This window comes from Tenrec ecaudatus, chromosome 10 (assembly GCF_050624435.1).
Source record: "Tenrec ecaudatus isolate mTenEca1 chromosome 10, mTenEca1.hap1, whole genome shotgun sequence".
Lineage (NCBI taxonomy): Eukaryota > Metazoa > Chordata > Mammalia > Afrosoricida > Tenrecidae > Tenrec > Tenrec ecaudatus.
In genome coordinates, this window is record NC_134539.1 from 86,073,470 (window position 1) to 86,095,070 (window position 21,601).

Genomic DNA, 21,601 nt, shown 5'->3' on the forward strand with positions numbered 1-21,601 from the left:
CCTCCCAACGCATTCCTTGTAGACACACCTGGGAATGTGCTTTCTCACCCAGCCACCCACCATCCCCTGCCGCTGTTCTGTTTGGAACTCCATTTTGAGTCGTGGAGCCTGCTGTTCTGGGCCGACATGCCTCTGTGAGTGTGTATTTATAACCCTCACTTTGAGAGGCTCTCCAAACACTGCGGACATCTGCTTTTTTCATTTGCCCCCCTCAAAAGGCAGCCTTGCTTTCGGAAGGGACGCTGACAAGTTAGAGGGCGCCGGGAGAGGCTGCAGTGTGGTTGGGAAACAGTGCCCCGCGAGAAATCAAGATAAAACCATCCAACCAACCAAACCCACCTGGTAGCTGTCAGTCACCGCCACTCAGGGCGCCCCCCACGTGTGTCCCAGTAGAACTGTGCTCCGCAGGGCTGAGTTCTTGGGAGTAGATGGCCAGGCCTTTCTTCTGACGACGGCCTTGCTTCTAGATGGAGGACTCAGTCTTCCTACCTTTCAGTGTGTAGCTAAGAGCAGAATTTTTTTTAAGATTTTATTTTATTCTAAAGATTTTATCTTACATCTCTTATAACAACCCACACATCAATTGTATCAAGCATATTCGTACATATGTTGCCATCACCATTCTCTAAACATTTACTTTCTTTTGGGGTCCTCTGTATCAGCTCCTTTTTTTTACCCTCCCTCCCCACCTCATGACGCCTTCTTAAATGATAAAATTTTTTTAAAAATATGGAACACTTCACGAATTTGCGTGTCATCCTTGCGCAGAGGCCATGCTAATCTTCTCTGTACTGTTCCAATTTTAGTATATGTGCTGCCGAAGCGAGCACTTAAATGATAAATTATTATTATTTTCATACAAGAGCATACATTGGCAGAGTGATGACAGAGGTCTGCTTTTAAAAGCACGAAGAAGCAGAGCCTCGTCTTACCAGTGTAGGGCTGGCTCTGGTTCCACTGTAGAATTGCCAGGGGGGAAGGGGTTGTGGTGGTGGTAGGGAAATTCTAATGCTTCCAGAAGGTTCTGCGCTTCCAAAGGAAATGAGATGGCCCTGCCTATTGAGAACTACTCACGGCAATAAATGCAGCTGTAAGAGACCACAGCAAAAGTGGACAGTGCCTCCAAGAGACACCCCCATTGCCCCGTTCCCCACTGTCCCCCCTAGCTATGCCGGCGAGGTCGGTAGCCGCCACGCAAGATCCAGCAAATGCTCTGCTGCGAGAAGGCTGGGAGAAGAGTCCTTGCCAATCCAGCCCTCCAGATGCTTCTAACTACACCCGCGTTGGTAAGCAGTGGCCCGAGCACCCCTGAATAACTCTTCCGGACCCCTCTGGGCCAGCATGTTTTTCCCCCAACTTGGGGTTTCGCGCGATGCCATCGGCTTATGTTGAGGGCTGAAGACAGGAACAGCCTCATGGCTGTGTCTATTATGGGAAGGTTGTCCGCTCATTACCTCACACCGTGCTTCCTTTATGAGGCCCCCAGGAGAAATTCCTGTCTGATTTTAGTACCAAGAACAGTTGTAATTCTCTTGAGCCATAGATCTGTTTTTATCTCGTGGACACTGGGGATTGTGTAACTGACATGATCTCCTTTTCAGTTTGGCTGCTGGAAAGCTTGGGGACAAATTTGTGGCCCACCCAAGGGAGGTGACTAGGCATATCCCAGGGAGCATGCTGCTTCATTCTAATCTCGGCTTTGTCATCCTGTTGAGTTTTGTCTCCCCTCCGCGTTCATTCTTATTTTGTGGTGTAAAGTCTAGAGCAGACAAATGAAAACAAATAAAAACAACCTGCAATCTCCTTATCCAGAGATAAGCACTAGTGACAACATTCCTTCTCTTACCTTTTTTTGGGGGGGTGGGGGGAGTAGGGAATAAAATTAAAATGAAATATATGACACAGTGCTTTGGGGGAAGCATAGGACTGTGATTTACTTTTCCCCATTGTACGTCAGGAAGATCTTTCCATGTAATTAAACATTCTTCTTTGACATGATGTTTAAAATTTCACATGGCACTAGTAATTCATTACTAATCACCAACATTCTGCGCCTTCACTTACTGTGTGTCTGACCTGATGCATGTTTACATGTGCATGCATGTGAACGTAAAACCAGTTGCAGTGTTGTGTATTCCAACACATGTGTGCCCTATGGGTTGGTTGTCAGTGGCCGAAGAGGATGATTTGGAAGTAGATTGTTTGCCAGGCCTTTCCTCCAATGCACCTCTGGGTGGGCTTGAACCTGCAACCTTTTGGTTAGCAAACGAATGCATTCACCGTTTGCGCCACTCAGGGATTTCCAGGGGAAATAGATAGGCGTGTGTGTTATATACTACACACACATTTTATATAACAGTGATATTCACACGTCGCCTCATTTGATGCTCACCAAAACTACACCCACTGCCATCAAGGTGATTTCAACTCAAGTCAATGCCACTGAGTGGATGCTGACTCACAGAAACCCTACGGGATAGAACAGAATGATGGATGGATGGTGATAAGAGTTGTATGAGCCCCCAATAAAATGATTTAATTTAAAAAGAACTACCCTTGTGGGTTTCTGAGGCTGTAAATCTTTACGGGAGTTGAAAGCCCATCTTTCTCCAGAGATTCCAACTCATAGCAACTCTATTTATAATTTCTAAGGCTGTAAATCTTTACGGGAGTAGACAACCCAAATTTTCTTCCTTGGAGAAGTTAGTGGGTTTGAATTGCTGACTTTGTGGTTAGCCTAGCTTTCAGTGACACCAGGGATCCTTTGAGGTTGCTTTATTGTCCCTCTTTAAAGGATGAAGGTGCCCTGGTGCCACTGTGGGATACACACTGGGCTGCTAACCGCTAGGTTGGTGCTTCAAATCCACCAGCCGCTCTAAGGGAGAAAGATGAGGCTGCCTGCTCTGGTAAAGACTACAAATCTTTCAAACTATTCTGGGTCCCTGTGAGTTGGAAGTACCTTTGTGGCAGGAGATTTGGTTTGGTTTTGTGTTTTACTTTACAGATGAGGAAACTGAGGTGTGGGGAGATTAATAGACTTGACAAGGTCACCCAGGAGGACGATCATTTGAACTCCACCACCCTGGCTCCAAAGTGTGCCCTCTTGCCAGCTACACTGACTTTCAGTTTACCATTGCTTACCAAACAGTAGTCCAAACAAGCCCTGGTGGAGTCGTACTTACACACCGGGCTGCTAACCACAAGGTCAGCATTCCAAAACCACCAGCCATCCCAAGGGGGGAGATAAGCTGTTTTACTCCCAGAAAGAGTTAGTTTCGGGAATCAACAGAGGCAGTTCCGATTTATCTTAACGTTTCACCAATTAGTTGTTTACTTTCATTTCTAATTGATGTCATTTTGCCAGTGGCATAGACTGTGCATTGGACTGCTAACCACAAGGTCGGCAGTTCAAAACCACCAGCCCCTACATAGGAGAACGAGGAGGCTTTCTAATTCTGTAAAGAGTGCGTGTTGAAAACCCACACAGGTGCTTCTACCCTATCACATAAGGTCACTGTGATTCAGGATCAACATATTTTTTTACGTATGCTTGCGAATCACCTGAAGGTCTCTCTGCCACAAGGCCAAGCCCACAGAAACAGTGAAGAAGGGGGCAAATGTCACAGAGAGGCAAGGGCCACCCTGCAATGGAATCGATTTCTGTCTCTGTGCTGAGCTCCCACTTGGGTGTTGTCTCCAGGGAGCTTGGGAAGGTGCTCCTTCAAAGAAACTGAACTGGGCCAGGCCAGCCTGAAGCCCCTTCCAAAGCTTAGAATCTCCGAGTGTATGAAAATGCCCACGTGACAACATGAGGCACTTAATGCAGCGACTTAGCTGACGGGCCAGAACCAGAACCTGGAGCTTGCCAACTGGGTCTATTACTAGCTCACTCCTGGAAAAGTACCACAGCAGCAGCAACACCAATTCCCAAAGGCCAGCCCAGTGTGTTCTTTCTCAAAGCTCTTTGCTCACTCCTGCAAGATGGTCAAAGAATGCTGTCACTGTCTGCTTTTCTTTCGTTAAGCTGGCAGAGAGGTGGTGGGAGAGGGGGTGATGCTCCAGGATGCTATACATTGGGTGGGATCCTCTATTTAACAAACATGGCCCAGTGGGAGAAGCCCTCCCTGTGTTTATTCCAACATTTGATGTTTACTAGCTGGTGTGTGATTAAGCTGGGCTGCCAACCACAGGGTCAGCAGTTTGAAACCACCTGCCACTGAGGAAGAAAGGCCAGGCTAGAAATTTCTACTCCCTTAAGGAGTTTTCTGGTCTGAGAAGTTCTGTAGGAGCTGAGACATAATGGCGTCTTGGTGGCATAATGGATTAAGTGTTGGGTTGCTGATCTCAAGGTCAGTGGTTTGGACCCACCGGCTGCCACGCTGGAGAAAGATAAGCCGTCTGCTCCCTGATGTAAAAGTTTTACAGTCTCAAACTAAGCCATTCTACCCAGTCCTGGAGGGTCACTGTAAGTAGAAAGCAACTGGATGTCAGTGGACGCGCTGGGAACCAGGCCTCAGTTTCCTCATTTGCAACATGCTGAGTTTGCAATGCTCCCATGGAGACCCCGGGAGGAATCCAGGTGTGCCTCAGGTGATGTGTGCTGAGCTGGGCCGCCTCTGGTCTGAGGCCCAGCAGAGAGGTCTTAGGAGGGGCACTGGCCAATGCCTGGGAGTCCCTCACTCTCACCCCTTATCCCCCTGCCCATCATAGCACCCCAAGTGCCAAGGGCACACTCTGGACAGATAGGCCACCCACCCTCACAGTGACAACAGTGTGTGTGTGTGTGTGTGTGTGTAGGTGGGGATCATCCTCCCCTAGAGAGACCCCCCGGGGCTGGGGCAAGCTCAGAAAGCTGGCTGAGAGAGGGTACCTCCGCCTCCTCTTCTAGGATCCCGGGCTGTCTGCCCGCCAGGGCAGGGCCGAGAACGCGGTGCCACCGGGGCCACCAGGCTGGGTTAGCAGAAGGCCCGACCCCAGCGCGGCAAAGAAAACAAACACAGATGTGTTTGGCTGGAACCCGGAGGGAGAAAAGCGTCCCCTCCCCCCAAGCCTGCGCGCTCGGCGGGCGGGGGGCCGGCGCAAACCTGCGGGGATCTCGGGCCGCTGGGCCCGGGGGAGGCTGACAGTCCGGGCCCCGCCGCCCCCCGCCCCCGCCGGGGTGCGCGCCGCGCCCAGCCCCCTCTCCGGGGCTTCCCCGGGCGCTCCTCTAGCTTTCTCTTTGTCTCGGCTTCCCTTTCTCGGGCTCCCGGGTTCCCACCCGCTGGCGTCCCCGCTCCCTCGCGCGCCGCCCGCCGGGTCCCTCTCCCCGTCTGGCCGTCCGCAGCCGCTGCTCTGTAACTTTCTTCTTTCCCGGGGTTATAACTTTGCTCCGCCGCGGGCGGCTGCTCGCCGACGTTATTGGTCGGCGCCCCGCCCGGTGCCCCGCCCCCCGCCCCCGCGCTCCCCTCCGCCCCCCACTCTCGGCGCGAGTGGCGGCGGCGGCGGCGGCGCTTTCGGGGGGAGTGCGTGCGTGTGTGTGTGTGTGTGTGTATGTGTGTGCGTGTGTGAGAGAGAGAGAGAGAGAGGGGAGAGCGAGCCAGTGAGCGGGAGAGTGTGTGCGCCCCGGGCGCGGGCAGGGCAGGGCTCCGACCTCCACGGCAGCTGCGGAGCCGGGCGTCACCGGGGCGCGAGCGGCGGCGGCGGCCGGGGCTGGGCAGCGGCGGCCGCGCCGGGCATGGAGCTGGCAAGCCCGCGCTGAGGCAGGACGCGCCTGGAACCGCGAGCTAGAGGCTCTCCGTCGTCCGGCGCGCGGACTCCGGGCCCGGAGCAGGCAAACTTTTCTTTCTCTTTTGCCCTCTCCAGAGGTAAAGTCCCGAACGCAGCCCGCCTGCCCCCGCGGGGACACGAGCCCAGGAAGCCCAGAGGGAGTCCCCGGTTACGGGAGGCAGGGGCGCAGACCAGCTGGGCTCGGGGGCACCCGAGCGCTCCCGCGCCCGGGGCTTAGGGGGCCAGGCGGGCGGGCTGCAGACCGGCCGGCGGACGCAGGGATGCCCGCTCGGGAGGCGCGGAGGCGGAGGCGGCGGCCGACTCTCCGCGCCGCCGGAGGCAGGGAGCGGGCGGTGCGGGCTCGGATCGCCCCCCCAACCCCACCCCACCCCGGACGCGCCTGCCCGCGCGGCTCTGGGGAGCGAGGCGGGCGGCCGGCGCGGGCTGCAGGCTGGGCAGCCGGGCGTCCGCGCGGGTCCCCGCTGGCCGCGCCGCCGGGGGTGGCGGGCGCGGGGCGGGCTGTCTGAGCGCAGCTCCCCTCTCTCCGCAGGCGCCTTCAGCGGCGGGCGGCCCGACTCCTCGGCGCGGCGGGGCCGGGGCACGCTGGCCGCGGCATGATGCGCGCCGTGTGGGAGGCGCTGGCCGCGCTGGCGGCGGTGGCGTGCCTGGTGGGCGCGGTGCGCGGCGGGCCCGGGCTCAGCCTGTTCGCCGGCCAGGCGGCGCAGCCGGACCCCTGCTCGGACGAGAACGGCCACCCGCGCCGCTGCATCCCGGACTTCGTCAACGCGGCCTTCGGCAAGGACGTGCGCGTGTCCAGCACCTGCGGCCGGCCCCCGGCGCGCTACTGCGTGGTGAGCGAGCGCGGCGAGGAGCGGCTGCGCGCGTGCCACCTCTGCAACGCGTCCGACCCCAAGAAAGCGCACCCGCCCGCCTTCCTCACCGACCTCAACAACCCGCACAACCTGACGTGCTGGCAGTCGGAGAACTACCTGCAGTTCCCGCACAACGTCTCGCTCACCTTGTCGCTGGGCAAGAAGTTCGAGGTGACCTACGTGAGCCTGCAGTTCTGCTCGCCGCGGCCCGAGTCCATGGCCATCTTCAAGTCCATGGACTACGGGCGCACGTGGGTGCCCTTCCAGTTCTACTCCACGCAGTGCCGCAAGATGTACAACCGGCCGCACCGCGCGCCCATCACCAAGCAGAACGAGCAGGAGGCTGTGTGCACCGACTCGCACACGGACATGCGCCCGCTCTCGGGCGGCCTCATCGCCTTCAGCACGCTGGACGGAAGGCCCTCGGCGCACGACTTCGACAACTCGCCCGTGCTGCAGGACTGGGTCACGGCCACCGACATCCGCGTGGCCTTCAGCCGCCTCCACACGTTCGGAGACGAGAACGAGGACGACTCGGAGCTGGCGCGCGACTCCTACTTCTACGCCGTGTCCGACCTGCAGGTGGGCGGCCGGTGCAAGTGCAACGGCCACGCTGCCCGCTGCGTGCGCGACCGCGACGACAGCCTGGTGTGCGACTGCCGCCACAACACGGCGGGCCCCGAGTGCGACCGCTGCAAACCCTTCCACTACGACCGGCCCTGGCAGCGCGCCACGGCCCGCGAAGCCAACGAGTGCGTGGGTGAGTGGGGCGCCGGGGCGCGGACGCGGGCGGAGGCTTCCGGGCCTGGTAGCCACCGGCCATCGGCAGCCGCGTGGACTTCGTGAGAGGTGCGTTGGGGGCGGGGGGATATTCAGAACCCAGGGGGCTGAGAGGGGGTCGCCTCCACTCGAGTGGCGCGGGTTGACTCCCAGGTTTGCGTGCCTTGCGCTCGCGCGCGCGCGCGCGCGCTGCGAAATCACGGAGCAGAAGAAATGCAGCGCAGAAATGTTACCTACAGATCGCTGAGCTCCTGGCCCCAAAGCAGACGCCCCACTCCCTTCCCCTAAATTTGGCCGGACCCGGGACCCACCTCCGCCCCCAGCCCCCTTTCCTGGGCCCGCAGCTGGGCGCGCGGTTGGGACTCCGGCTTGATTCCGGGAAGTTCCAGTTCCACAGCCGCAAATCCCTTGGGGAATGGCTGAGGCATAGTTTTCAGTTGGCCAGTTCGGTACTGGACAAACAGCACTTACACGCCCTCCACTTGCGTTCTCTGGTTTGAAAAGAATTATGATGCTTTTACCCCCTCTTTTGAACAGCGTGTTTGTGTTAGCAGAAGAGTGATGTGCTTTCAATTAATTACTATCTATAGATTACAAAGGCGAGGCCCGTAATTATTTTAAACTAATTCAATCCTGATCTCTACCCCCAAATCATAGCACATTTGTGTGGTGTGTGTGTGTGTGTGTGTGTGAGTGTGTGTGTGTGTTTGTGAGAGAGAGAGAGAGAGAGAGAGAGAGAGAGCTTGCTTCAGGGTTGGGTGAAATCAAATAGCTTTGAATTAACTAAGGGCCCAGCTTCTCTTTTTCAATGGCGTTTCCAGCCCCTGAAAGAGAAATCTGACAAAACTGAGCACTAGTGTGAATACTGTTGGGTCAGAAATGAGGCTTAAAAAATTGTAGCTTTGCTTCTGAAGATAGACCTTTCAGGCGCCAGTATTCTCCCCTCCAAAAAGAAAAAAGAAAAGAAAGAGGGGTGGGGGACAGCGGTGGAAAAAAAGTACTTAAAAAAGTGTTCAGCCAGAGATGTAAACTTCCTTTTATTTATTTATTTATTTGCTATTATTTATTTATTTATGACAAAGAAGGAGGACAGCAGCTAGCCTTTTATTTTGATGACCCTTTCCTTTATGACTATAGTATTGGGTGAACACGTGGATTTTTTTCCCACCGCCTCCGAAACATGCCTCTCTCTGTCTCTCTCTCTCTCTCTCTCAATCTCTCACTCACTCACAGAAGCACATTGCAGAGTTAGCTGGTCCCCACAAACACACATTTTAAGGTCTGGTTCTGATTAATTGTGTCATGTTGTTGTTGAATAGTTGGTGCCTCATGACTTGTGGGTGCAGACTTTTGAGCAGGCGAATGGAAAACATGTCTTGGAGGGCCGGGTGAGCACCGAGGCCCAGTCTCCCGGGCCTTGCCTGCAGCCCTTCGCCTCGCCTCCTGTGGCATGGCCAGGCCTCCGTTTCTGCACTGTGTTTGCAGACTAATTGTCCTTTACCCTCCTTCAAGGCACAGAAACTGGGTTGCATTTGAAGAGACTTTTCAGTATTCCACAGAGCAGTGGTAGTTACGCCCCAACTTAGTCGTCTTCAAGAATAAAATCCTTTGATCGGCTCAATTCCCTCAGAAATGTTGGTTTTTCCCATCTCCCTGCACCCCACCCCACCCCCACCCCCTTTCCTCTCCTCTTTTCTTTCTTTTGTGCGGGAGAAACCCTTTATTGACATTTAAAGAGCGTCCCAGGGCTTTGCTATCGGTTTTGGCTCTTATGTGCATAGGAAAGATGACTCTGTACTGTCACTAGCGGGATCTAATTGGACGAAATCAAGTGAATTCAATGAAGCAAATGATTGTGGTCTTGCGGTCACATTATAGGGGCTTGAAGATTTGTCTTAGCTGTTGGTACGACTCAGATTCACCACTTTCCCTGTCTCTCCACGACACGCTTAGAATGACGGCCAACTCCCTTAAAATCATCCCTGTCACTTAGCAAAGCTTTCAATGTCGCCTCGCAAATTGGATTGACCATTATGGTCAAATTGAGCAATCACCATATTAACTAATGTAATTAGTAATCGGGGTTTGTTGTTGTTGTTGTTATTGTTTTTAAAAAAGATTAATTAGGCCAAATCACCAAGCAATCTACATGACAAACATTTGGGGGACAATATTTTTCTAGTTTTTAACCCAAGTGATTTTCATTCTCAGTTCTTAACATATCTTTAAAGCTTGCCAATTACTCAGCCATCCTTAAAAGCTAAGGCAATTCAACTATGTTACAGTTCGTTACTGTTTCCTTTTTAAAGAGCTGTCCTGATATCTTGCAGCTAATAGCTGGGAGCCCCAGCTTCAAGTTCCCCTCAAGTCTGAATTGAAGTCTGCATGATTTTTCTACTATCCTTCTGCCAAAAGGGAATGGCAGCAAGGACAATTTAGAAGTGATTTACAATTAAAGGTTGGGCTTTTTAGGAAAAGGCCCCATAGTGGAGCTCTGTGAATGAATTAGTATCTAACAGGTGTTCCCAGACTAGAAAGGGCACCGTGCTGATGGGGGGCGCGGGGGGGGGGGGCATTAATAAATCCTTCAAACACTAACGTTTGTACTATCATTGACCCAGACTCCCCCCACCCAGCATAATCCCATCTTTAGATTTTCACACCGTTGGCATATCTAGTCAAGCTAAGCAGAGAATTGACCGTGTAGGCAAAAGTAAAGAAGTTTATATATATATAGACATTTTTTTTTCATTGAAAAGATCAGTCTGGATTACAATGAAGCCGCCAACACCACTGGATTATTCTGCTTTAGCTTTAAAAAGTAATGATCCGTGATTTATAACAGATTGACATGCATCCTTTCCAAGGTTCACCTACCACCCCCCCCCCAAAAAAAACCCCAACGACAATAAAAAATAGCTAAAATCTTCAAAACATCTTGCTATGATTGGACTCACGGTTCTTCAAGTGAGTGCAGACAGAATACTTTGGGATCCTTGAGACGTGTGCAGTGTGCACGTACCCTAGGAGTTGCTCGGGTCCTTCTTTCTTCTGAGTGGCGTGGCAAGGTTCAGATCTCAATTTTATTTTAAATGCAATTTTGGATTTCTTCTGGAAAAGGGCGGGGGTGGGGTGGGGTGGAGAGAGACCAACCTCAAAACAATATGAAAGACAAGACTATGTATAAGGTTACAGCCTCGACAGCTCTCAGTGGAATAGCTAACTACGCTCTTCCGCCCATATGTATTAGCAGTGGTCACATGCCTTTATTCACATGTGCATTGACATTCATCGTGTAAAGAATCATCCATGCATGGTGTGGGTGAGGGGGTGTATGTTCCAGAGAAAATGCATGAACAGTTTTAAACCACCTGGGCTGCTAGCCCCCCCTTCCCCCCCCACTTCTTTTTTTTTTCCCAGGAGCATCTGAAGACCATATTGTGTTTCATAAATTATTGACATCAGTTTTAATCAGTGTCCCCCTGACGTGGGAGCTGTGTTAGTATTTAGTGCCTGACGAAGCATGCTGTTTAATCTTACTGTGGGGATGTCAGTGTGAGCCCCTGGCTGGCTTGTGACAAGGCGCGCTCATGAAAACGAGTTTTGCGACTCACTCCGTGGCTTTGCGTTGCCCAGCTGTAACCCAAAACCCACACAAAAGACGTCCCTGCAAGATGAGCACGGTGCTGGGCTGGCCTCCTATGGTAACGGGTACCTGCAACATGATGCTCATAATTGTTTAAACATGGCTTGGATGTGTGGGAAGGGGGGTGGTCCCATCTGTAAACGGCTCTGTGCTTGGGCCCAGAGACCAGTGCTGGCAAGAGGCTACTTGGAGACTAGTGCCCTGCTCAAGGCCCTTGCAAAGGCCAGAAGGCCCCAGTGATGTACTGGCTCTTTCCGAGCCTGGCACTTACCTGCAGAGCAGTGAATGTTTTCAGTAGTAGAAGTGATTGTCATGGCAGAGCCAGGCAGGGTTTTGTTCTGAAGTCGCACCTACCAACAGGAATGCTTACTGTTGTTGTCATTATTATGAGTGACCCAAAGCATTTATTCTTTGACCGCCATTCAAGCATGGTGATCGTAGGCACTCTGATTGCCCTATGATCCGTGGGGAAGTCATGGCCCAGAGGTTTTAAATGATTTGACCAAAGCCACAGAGCCAGTAAGTAGGTGGTGGAAGTGATCCTCCAGCCTAAGATTTTTGTTTTCTTTCATTGTGTGCTCTATGCTGCCTCTCCTCAGGATAAATTGATGGATGGGTGGGTGGGTGGGTGGGTGGGTGGATGAACGAAGAATGGAGGGTAAGTGGGAAGGTGGATGGATGGCAGGCATACTCATAGGAGAAGAGTTGTAGCAACCTATTATTTCTTGCTGGAATTGGAGGTGGTTCCCTGACTGAGTATACAAGGAGGCTTCCAAACCTTTGTGGAGAAATGAAATGACAAGACAGTGGAATTCTTCCACAAACTTTCCGAAGCCTCCTCTAATATTATTCATACATGCTTAAATAGGAACTGGTCTATAAGAAGTCCTTTATCGTAGTCAAGGACCTCTAGTGGTGCCGTGTGTTCAGCGTTGGACTGCTATCCTCAAGGTCGGTAGTTCAAACCCCCCTGAGGAGAAAGAGGAGGCTATCTGTTCTCATCAAGACACACAGTTTCACTCTCAGAATCAACTCAACAGCAGTGGCAGGTTATCTTATCCACTGGGAGCCCTGGTGGCACAGCGGTTAAGTAGCTTGGCTGCTCACCAAAAGGTAAGCAGTTTGAGCCCACCAGCCACTCTGTGGGCAGGAAAGAAGATTTTCCAGCCTTGGACACCCCGATGTGGCAGTTCAGCTCTGCCCATTGGGCTCATTGGGAGTTGGAATTGACTCAGTGGCCGTGGGTTGGGTTTGGATCTGGGTTCTTTTGGCCATTAGACCAAGTGGGAGCTGAGGGTTACTGGGGACATGGGGTGAAAAGATAATGGAATTCTTCCACGAACTTTCTGAACACCCATTCCTAAGTGGACCAACCAAGCCCAAAGCCCCTGCCATCAAGTGGCTTCCCACGGGACAGAGCGGAACTGCTCTTAGGGATTCTGTGACGGTGAGTTTTTACGGAAGCAGCCAGCCTCATCTTCCTCTCCGGTGGATTTGAACTGCCAGCCTTGTGGCTAGTAGCCTAATACTTAACCCACATTGCCCCAGCAAGGCTCCTTTTTGTAAGCAAAGGTGATTGAAATACGTCTGCGCGGAGTCTAGCTTCCACGGGTGCTGCCGATGCCCAAGTGAGCCTCGTGGGGTCAAGGCCCGTGCTCACTCTGAAAGTGGTGAAACAGAACCCATCCTCAGAACCTTCCTGCTCAGTGCTGAGCATCCCAGTGCTGCTCTGGACCATGTGGGGCCTGTCTCGGAAGTGGTTGCGGCATGGAGTTCAAGAGAGTGGTGGCGTGGTGGGGAGTGGCATGTCTTAGTCACTGGCTTAGAGCCGGTCAGAGCTATTCTCAAGTGCCAGCAGCAGCTGGGAGGAGGGTCTATGCTAGGGTCCTCGTTAGCCCTGGGTGGGCAGAAACCGCCAGGCCCCGTGCCCAGGTGGCCTAAAGTCCAAAGAGGCTGCTCTCTGTTCAAACCCCAAGAAGGAGGGAGGGAGGTAGAGGTTGTCGGTGGAAACCTAGAGTGGGCCTTTGCGTGTCCAGCTCCGCCAAGCTCCCCTGTAACCCTGCCCAGACTTCTCCCTGACCGCCTCCTGCAGGAGAATGAGAGCCTCGGGAAAGTATTTGAGACTTTATGTCCAGAGTAAATATTGGAAAGGCAGTGGGTTGAAAATTCAGATGCTCCCTGGAAGGAATCCCCTCGTTTTCTGCCCACAGCTGGGATCGATATTTCCTGCTTGAGATGAGTTGTGCTTTTCATTAAGGACATTTTTTTTGGTCTTGGGATTAAACCAACATTGTATTCTTAATAGACTTTTATGTTTACACTTCAAACGTCCACTGGGTTGCTATTCGTGTTATCTTGATGGCTTCTACGGTGTCTGCTGGCTGCACCAAAATGAATGGCTCTCTGGGGAGCAGGGCTCTAAAGCAGCCTTATCTGTGACTGCACAAGTACAGATACTGTGTGCGCCTGTGTGTGTGTGTGTGTGTGTGTGTGTGTGTGTGTGTGTGTTCTCGCTCCTTTTCCAAGTGATCATCCGACCCGGGCCTTCAGCCGTGCCTTTCATGACAGGAACCCCGAGGTCTCAGAGGGCTTTTGAAACTCCCAGGATTTCAGTTGCATCCTGATACAACGGCCCACCGCATTTTGCCTGTTGTCTGGAAAGACTCTCGTCAGCACTTACAGGTCCCGCCACTGAGGGAGGCAGTTGGGTGGCCGGGGAACTGCAAGGGTCTGGACCACAAATCTCTACTTAATGTGCTTTCAGACCCAAACTCACTACCATTGGATAAGCTTGACTCACAGTGACATTAGAGGACAGAGGAGAGCTGTCCCCATGGGTTTCCGAGTCTGTAACATTTTACAGGAGTAGAAAGGCTCATCTTTCTCATGCAGAGTGGCTGGTGGTTTCGAACTGCTGACCTTGTGGATAGCAGCCCAATGTGTAACCCACTAGGCCACCAGGATGCTAAGTGCATCGTTTTAGACTTTTGTTTCAATGCATCGCTTTCAGAAACAAGAGTTCCCGACACCCAGGGTAATTTTTATACAAATGGCAGTATGAAGCCAATGAAACACATCTTGGTGGATTCAAAATCTGACCTACCTAGAGAGACAGCAGGGGTATTGAGCAGTATTTATTTTGAAAGCTGAACGCATAAATGTGTTGTGAGCTGCCATGGAGTTGGCCCTGATTCAGGGGGCCTCTAGGGAGCCCTGGTCGCCTAGTCAGTTAAGTGTTGGGCTAGAGTTGCAAGGTCGGTAGTTCAAACCCACCAGCTTCTCTGTGGACAAAGGTGAGGCTGTCTATTCCTATAAAGATTTGCAGCCTCGGAAACCTGCGTAAGCATTCCTACTTTGTTCTGCAGGGTCTCTCTGAACCAGTTTTGATTTGATGGGAGTGGACTCAGGAGGTCCGCGTGCACAAAGGAACAAACCTCTGCCCAGGCTTGCGCCAACCCCAGCATAGGTTTCAGATTAGCCTGCTGTGACCCATAAGGTTTTCATGGACTGATTTTCAGAAGTAGAATGCCAGGCCTTTCTGCCTTTCTTCCTAGCCCATCTTAGTATGGACGCTTCCCTGAAAACTGTTCAGGATCACAGCAACACACAAAGCCCCCATTGACAGACGGATGGACAGACAGAAAGTTGGGGTTTGTGCTGTGCTTGGAATTCATCGACTGGAAGTGAGCCTGAGCCTCTGCATGAGACGGGATTCTTCTCCTTTGGGACCACCAGTGCCTCCATCCCATCCAAATCGTGTCCAACTACAAGGAATGGTTGTTTTGAATGGTGCTAGAAACCACCGTGCTGACTGCAGGAGAGTCAGCCAGACCTAGAATTTGTGACCTCCAAAGAAAAAACATGGTGACTTCTTGGCTTCCTGGTGTTAGGAGATTCAGCTGGTGCAACCTAGTGTATGAGTTCAGCATTGCATTTCCATGTTCTTACTTTAAAAAAAAAGTGTATGCAGAAGGGAGACCCAGGATTTGATTTGCATTGAACTTTATAAGGCTATCTGTATCATGAACGTCTTCCATGTCAGGAGACAGAGATATGCTCTGTTTGATTCTTAGATCTTTGCCTGCAAGAGGTATTGCTCTCGGGCCATCCCCTGCTCCTGGGGAACCTGAGTTCAGTGTGTCCAGCCCTGACAGAGAGAGGAGACTGCGGTGGCAGGATGTTTGGATGCCAAACGAGATGGTCTCTTATCAGAGGCTTGGTCTTCTGATGTGTAGGTGGGCAGCCTCCTTCGAAGTGTTTCTTTCTATCCGAGGTGTCCTCTGGCCATCAGAGGACAAAGGGAGGTGCCATCAGAAGGGCCAGAAGTAATAGCAAGGAACGGAGAAGTGGGCTCTTGCTTTGCTTGTATTAGGGTCACCGCCTCTCCATTCCCTGCCCCGAAGCCTTCCACCACTGGAATCTGTGGGCTCTCTGCAGTAATGCTGGAGTGGATTCATGCAAAGGTGCTCCACGGGAAAGCTCAGGTTTCTCTGTGGGTAGGCTAGCTACCACCACACCAATTGCTGTTGAGTGGATTCCGACTCAGGGCACCCCCCTCCCCCGCCCCGGGTGTGTGCGGAGAAAGAACTGCTTCTTGGGGATTTCAGTGGCTGATTCTCTTTAAAAGTCCATCGTGAGTGCTTCCTCTCTCCAGTGCCCGGCTTCCATGCGGCCAACAGAGGGACTCGATCCACTAACCCTTTGCCCAGCAGACGCCCCCACAAAGGAATATTGAGGGAGCCTTTACCTCAGGAGGATGTGCTGGCTCTCAGGATGCAAAGAAGTGTGACGTGGCTGTCTCTCCCCACAGAGTACACATTACAGTTGGGAAGGTAGACACACGTCTGAAACCACACACACGTGAGGCACTCTGCAGCGTGCACAGGGTGCCTGTGGGGCACTGAGCCTCCCGAGGGCAAAGCCAGCCCAGAGGTGGGGGTGGGGAGGTGGTGGTCAGAATAGGCCGGGAGGCTGTCCTATTTGGCCCTTGCTCCATAGAGGGATTGGAGTTCGGTTCACTTCCTGCTCTCCTCCTGCACTTGTTCCGTCTCAGCGTTCTGTTCTCTCCAGTGTGCAGACTTGGACAGAGCGTGATTCCCTGAAAAAGGCAGCCTTCCCGGGAATATCAGCGCTGCAGTTCCTGGGTAGATCCTCTGAGCTGGATGAGCTCCAGCATGGCCTTAGTGCTGGAGACAAAAAGCTGAGCGCTGCCTGAGACTGGGCGAGAACTAGGCTATGCCCCAGTCTAGGTCAGAGCCCCAAGCCAGGAGGCTTCCTGTGGCTTTTCCCACCCGAGAGGCGGGTCTCTCGCCTTGAACCACCCCTCTGTGGTACTGAGGAACAAGGACTCTTCACAGGGCTTCCCTCCCTCCGCGCTCTACTCACATTGGGGCCGGCACAGAAAGTGCCGAACAATAACCGCTCCAAGCCCAGCTTGGAAAAGGAAACACATTGTGTTTACAGATACAGAATTTGGCATCTGCAACATGAAAGTACCTTTGGGTTGGGCGGCCTCCGGGGCAGGGCGGTTGGAGACTTTGCTCTCCCCCAGCCCCTGCCCTCAGCCTTCAGTCCGGTGGCCAACTTGTTTTCCTCTCCCTGAGCCAGACCTCTGAGGTGGGCAGGTGGTAGGTCCCAGCCAAGTCTTTCTTCCCACACCCAGCCCGGACTCAGGCCTGCAGAGAAGTCAGTGGTGAGAAAGTGTTCAGCCTTCAGAGCTGCCACAAGGAAGGAAATTGCTTCTCGTTCCAATCCACAGAAACCAATCCCTTCAAAACCACGTTCTTGGACATAATTGCCACTCTGATACCCAGAACTGCCAAGAGGCATGAGGCTGGCCCTTCCTCTGCTGGTTACACCCCAGCTTGTTTGAACCTGGGGGTGTGTTGGTGTGCTGTTGTTTTAATTAAAGAGGCCTGCAGAAGAATACAATTCACATGGAAATGTAAAGGCAAGCTCTTTGTTTTCCTGATCCACAGAAGGGTTTGAGCTCTAAAATCCTAAGCAGAGTGTAGCATTGCATTTGGTAACACATGAGATGCCAATATTGTATGCCTTGGGTGTTACAGCAGGAATGTTATATGCATATTGGGGCCTAAGTAGGAACCCTGGTGGCATAGTGGGTTGGGCATTGGCCTTCTAACCCACAAGATCAGCAGTTTGAAACCAGCAGCTGCTCTGTGAGTGAAAGATGAGGCTTTCCACTCCCATAAAGAATTAAAGTCTCAGAAACCCACTGAGGTAGTTAGTTTATTGTGCCAATCTGGCTGATAAACACATGTGAAGAAATAAATGGCTCGGCGAGCCTCACCTTTTTTGTCTCTTGCTTTTTGATCATCGGACTAGTGTGTTCGGCTTCCTTGCTTGTTCTGTGCCTCAATTTGCAGCTACACTACCTGTGGGACCCCTAACCCATGGACTGTGTCGCTGTAATTTGAGGTTCCTTCAAGACCTGCTTCACCACACCATTGGAATTTACATCTCTTGGGCTCAGACCCTGTCATCTGGCTGACTGTTGGTGACCTGCCTTGCTTTTTGCTGCCTGTGCCGATAGCCTGAATTGTTCTACAGAGGACTACCCGGCGGCCCTCAAGACTTGAAGGACTGCCAGTGTCTCACAGCTGTCTCATGGGAGTGAGTTGCACTGAGCCATTTGTACTGCTTTATGATTTAATTAACTGTTTATTTCTTATGTTATCTATCTATCTGTATAAATACATATAAAATTGTTAGCATTCTGGTTTTATTTCTCTCGAGAACCCTGTCTAAAACACCCACAGAGCGCAATTTACTCCGTCCTCTAGCGTCGCTCGCTGTGAGTCGGAACGGATTGATGGCTTTGTTCGTTTGCTTGTTGGGGTTGCGTGCTATGACAAAAGAAGCCTAGCTCTAGCTTCAGAGTGCCTGGCCTCAAACGTCAGGTCCCACAACCACGTCCTTACTTAACATCTGTGCTTCTGATGCCTCTGCCCGTGGGAGCCCCCCTCAATGCCACCTTGACCCATTGGCTGGGCTGGGCTGGCGCCATCAGGAACCCATGCATTGGGCCGTGGAGTGGGCTCAGGCCAGGGGAGTGGGAAGAAGGCCTAGAGGCAGGGTTAAGAGACCAGGTATTTTGCGTTTATCAGTCCATGTTCCTGCCACTCTGGCTATCACACTATGCTCTGTGCTGATCACTTTACAGCGATTACCTGGACTCTGTTATTATCACCAAGTAAAAGAGATGATTGGCCCGTAACACATGTAGAGAAAAGTACAGTTATAATTGTAAGTCACCACCACCTCGTTATCAGTTTGGCTTGCGTGTCACTCTGATGCTGAAAGCTTAGCCACCTGTATTTCAATGAGGTCACCCAGCGTAGACAGGAGTTAGCGGAGCTTCCAGACTAAGACAGACCAGGAACATCAGAAAGGTCCCCCGTGGCAGACAAGTTTCAGTGGAGCTTTCCTTGTGATCTACTTCCAAAGACAAGCCGCTGGGCAGTACGGACTGCAAGAGATCATTGTCCCGTAGAATACTCAAAGACGAGGCCCTACGTTGGAAGGCAGCCCAACTACACAGCGGCCACAACAACGGGTTGGAGCCTATTGTGAAGACAGTACAGGGCCTGGCCACCCTTCCTTCTGCTGACCGGCCGCAACTAACAGCATGATCCGTGTGAGTTGTAGGTATGCAGAGTCAGAATCTTCCCGACTCCCTAGAAGCTGCCCTTGGGTTCCCTTCCAGTTACTCCGACCCCCTCCCCACCTTAGATCGTTTTTGGTCATTTTTGAACTCTGTGTAAGTGGAGTGGCGTCTGGTTCCTTTCACTTGCTTTGTGAGATTATCCATGGGGTTGCCATGAATTCAGGATCCAATAACCAACCGAAAAACCAACCTCACTGCCACATGGAGTCAATTCCGACTCATCGTGGCCCCGCAGGACAGGACAGACCTGCCCCTGTGAGTTTCCAAGACTATCCCTGTTCGTGGGAGTAGAAAGTCTGGTCTTTCTCCAACAGAGCAGCTGGTGGTTGCGAACTGCTGACCTTGCAGTTATCAGCTCAGCGCAGAACCACTACTCCACAATAACCAGCTTGTATTGTTGTATCATTTAATAGTGGACGTGTATTACAACGTACTTCTCCACTTTGCTTAAGTAGGCATGTGGTTGGAAACAGGTTGGGGCTATTAAACGGGCTCTGCTATGACCATACTTATGCACAAATATGATTTATCTACTGTCTATCGATTATCGTATGGTGAACATATACACAACAAAACATTTGCTGATTCTGCCGTTCGTACACACACAATTCGATTATCGTATGGTGAACATATACACAACAAAACATTTGCTGATTCTGCCGTTCGTACACACACAATTCCATTGTTTGCCCAGGTGGATGTGTTTCTTTGGGGTTTGTATCTGGAAGTGGAGTTACTGGGTCCTAGGGACCTGTGCAGCTTTTGCAGGTTGAGGTGGTCAATTTAGTTGAAAGCAGTGTCCGGATTTACATTGGATGGGGACTCTTCTTATCCCCACTTTCCAGGTGAAGGAACTAAACTTGGCTCCAGGTTGCAACCGGATGAGTTAGCATTCGAATCTAAGCAGTGTGGTTCATGAGTGTGGTTGTCATCTGGTGCTTGGCTGCTTCTCACTGTCATTTGTATACACTCAGGGAAAACAGTTCATACTGGGCTGAGGGCCTGGGGGCACGTTGTCCTCTGTAGATGAGGGTGGAGACCAGCTTCCCCTCCGGTATTCCGTGGCCCAGGGAATGCTGTCTCCTTCCCGGGGACTTTCGGATCTTCATTTCCCGCACCATCTCATCATTCCCTTTGCAATCCGAGAAGCTCTACAGCACCAGTGGCGAGATTTCCCATCCTCTCCACTCCCTTGAAGTTCCATCAAAAGACGGTCCACACTCTAATTGGGGGTTGGGGAGCACATATAAGTGCCCTTGGGGACTTTTGGAAATTTCCCCACCTTCGCTTGTTAACAAGCATTTCCGCTTGAGAAATGGACGACGGAGGACCTGCGTGTGAGCCAGCAATTCAGTCTTCTCTCTTTAAGTCATTCGGCCTGATGGATTTCCACCATGAACCCGCTCTTGTCCGAACTAGCACTGCCATCAAGAAATGAACTACTCCAGAGCCCTCCTCACACCTTCATGTAACCACCACCAGGACACTTAACCTTAGACTTCCAGCTTGGCCTCGTTTTGAACTTCATACAAATGGAATCGCACTGTGTGGATCCCTTGGGTACGTTATTTCCTAGCGAGTCATCTCAAGATGGAACGACTAGCCCTTTTTTGTATAATGGATGATATCTACTTTTTTGTAATTCGTTTTATTGGGGGCTCGTACAACTCTGATCACAATCCATACCTACACCAGTTGTGTCGAGCACGTTTGTACATTTGTCGCCCTCATCCTTCTTCTTGAGGGGATGCACTTTGTCCGGCTTGCCTTGCTTTTTTGGTCTGCTGGCCTTTGACATGGTGAATGAGTCCTCGTCATTTGGTACTTTATGATGATACATTTATCTTTTTAGGTGGGAGTTTGTGGAGTTCCCACTGTTCTTAGTTAGGAAAATGACCCTTTTGAGTGAGTCTTTGTTTAATTCTGCCAAACATGTTAGAGCTGCCATTGGATGGGCATTGATTTTTTTTCCCCACTAATTAATCATCGTGGAAATTCCTGCATCAAACAAGTAATCTATATGTGGCCCCCAAACTCTTCCAGCTCTGGGGTTTCCTTTTCTCACTGCAGACGTTTCCCCACCTTACTCAGAGATTTGGGGAAGAGACAGACTTCGACTGTCACCTTAGGCTGAGGGGAAAGGCTTGTGGTCTCCCTTTCACTGAGGATGTAATTGCAAGGTCAAGCCTTTAAGAGGCCTTGACTATCGCTTCAGTATCATCACTGGTCTCTTGCCTCTACACTTGTCCAGCCCCCCGTCCGTTCTCAACAGCAGAGAGAACTTCCGTGCCTCTTCTCCCGTGCACCCCAAGGGATACCCGGAGCCCAGGCAATGGCTGCAAGCCCCTACGTAGTCTGCCTCTTACTTCCTCTTGGTCCTTGTCTCTTAGCACTCTCCCTTTTGCTCACTCTGTTCCAGCTGCCAAGCGTCCTTGCTCTCACAGGCCAGGCAGGCAGACGTGCACCTTCTAGCCCTGGCACTGGCGGTTTCCTCTGCCCAGCTATCCACATGGATGACTTCTCTGGAAGGCCTAGCCTACTGAGTACTGCAACCACCTTCTATCTGTGGCTGGCTGGGTGTCCTCTTTATAGACAGGCAAACACTCACAGGCACTACATACACGCATGCCCTATTGTCTCCTTACCACTTTCTTATACCCTATCTACTTTCGTTATCGATCCTGCTGATGAACCCAACTTTGCGAGATCCATTTTACTTGATCCATTCTAACTTTTGTTAGAATGTAAATTTACCTAAGGGCTGGGATCCTTGTTTTGCTCGGAGTGGGGCTGGCATACAGTAGGCACTTACTAAATGTTTGCTGAAGGAACAAGTGCAGGGAGCCTCACTTCCAGCTCCTGGCATTGAAC

At 51.8% G+C, this 21,601-nt stretch overlaps 1 protein-coding gene and 1 non-coding gene across 2 annotated transcripts in view; one reads left to right on the forward strand and one right to left on the reverse strand.

Moving 5' to 3' along the window:
- Nucleotides 1-723: 723 nt before the first annotated feature.
- On the reverse strand, nucleotides 724-830 carry LOC142460372 (U6 spliceosomal RNA). The gene has a single exon (XR_012786584.1). It is a non-coding gene; the product is annotated as a U6 spliceosomal RNA (small nuclear RNA).
- A 4,651-nt stretch (nucleotides 831-5,481) lies between these two features.
- The window catches only part of NTN1 (netrin 1), a 213,657-nt gene continuing 197,537 nt past the window's right edge, over nucleotides 5,482-21,601 (forward strand). Inside the window, exons 1-2 of the mRNA XM_075560918.1 lie at nucleotides 5,482-5,843; nucleotides 6,296-7,377. Of these exons, the coding sequence (XP_075417033.1) occupies nucleotides 6,360-7,377 (1,018 nt within the window). The 5' untranslated portion in view covers nucleotides 5,482-5,843; nucleotides 6,296-6,359. The remainder of the gene's footprint in view (nucleotides 5,844-6,295; nucleotides 7,378-21,601) is intronic.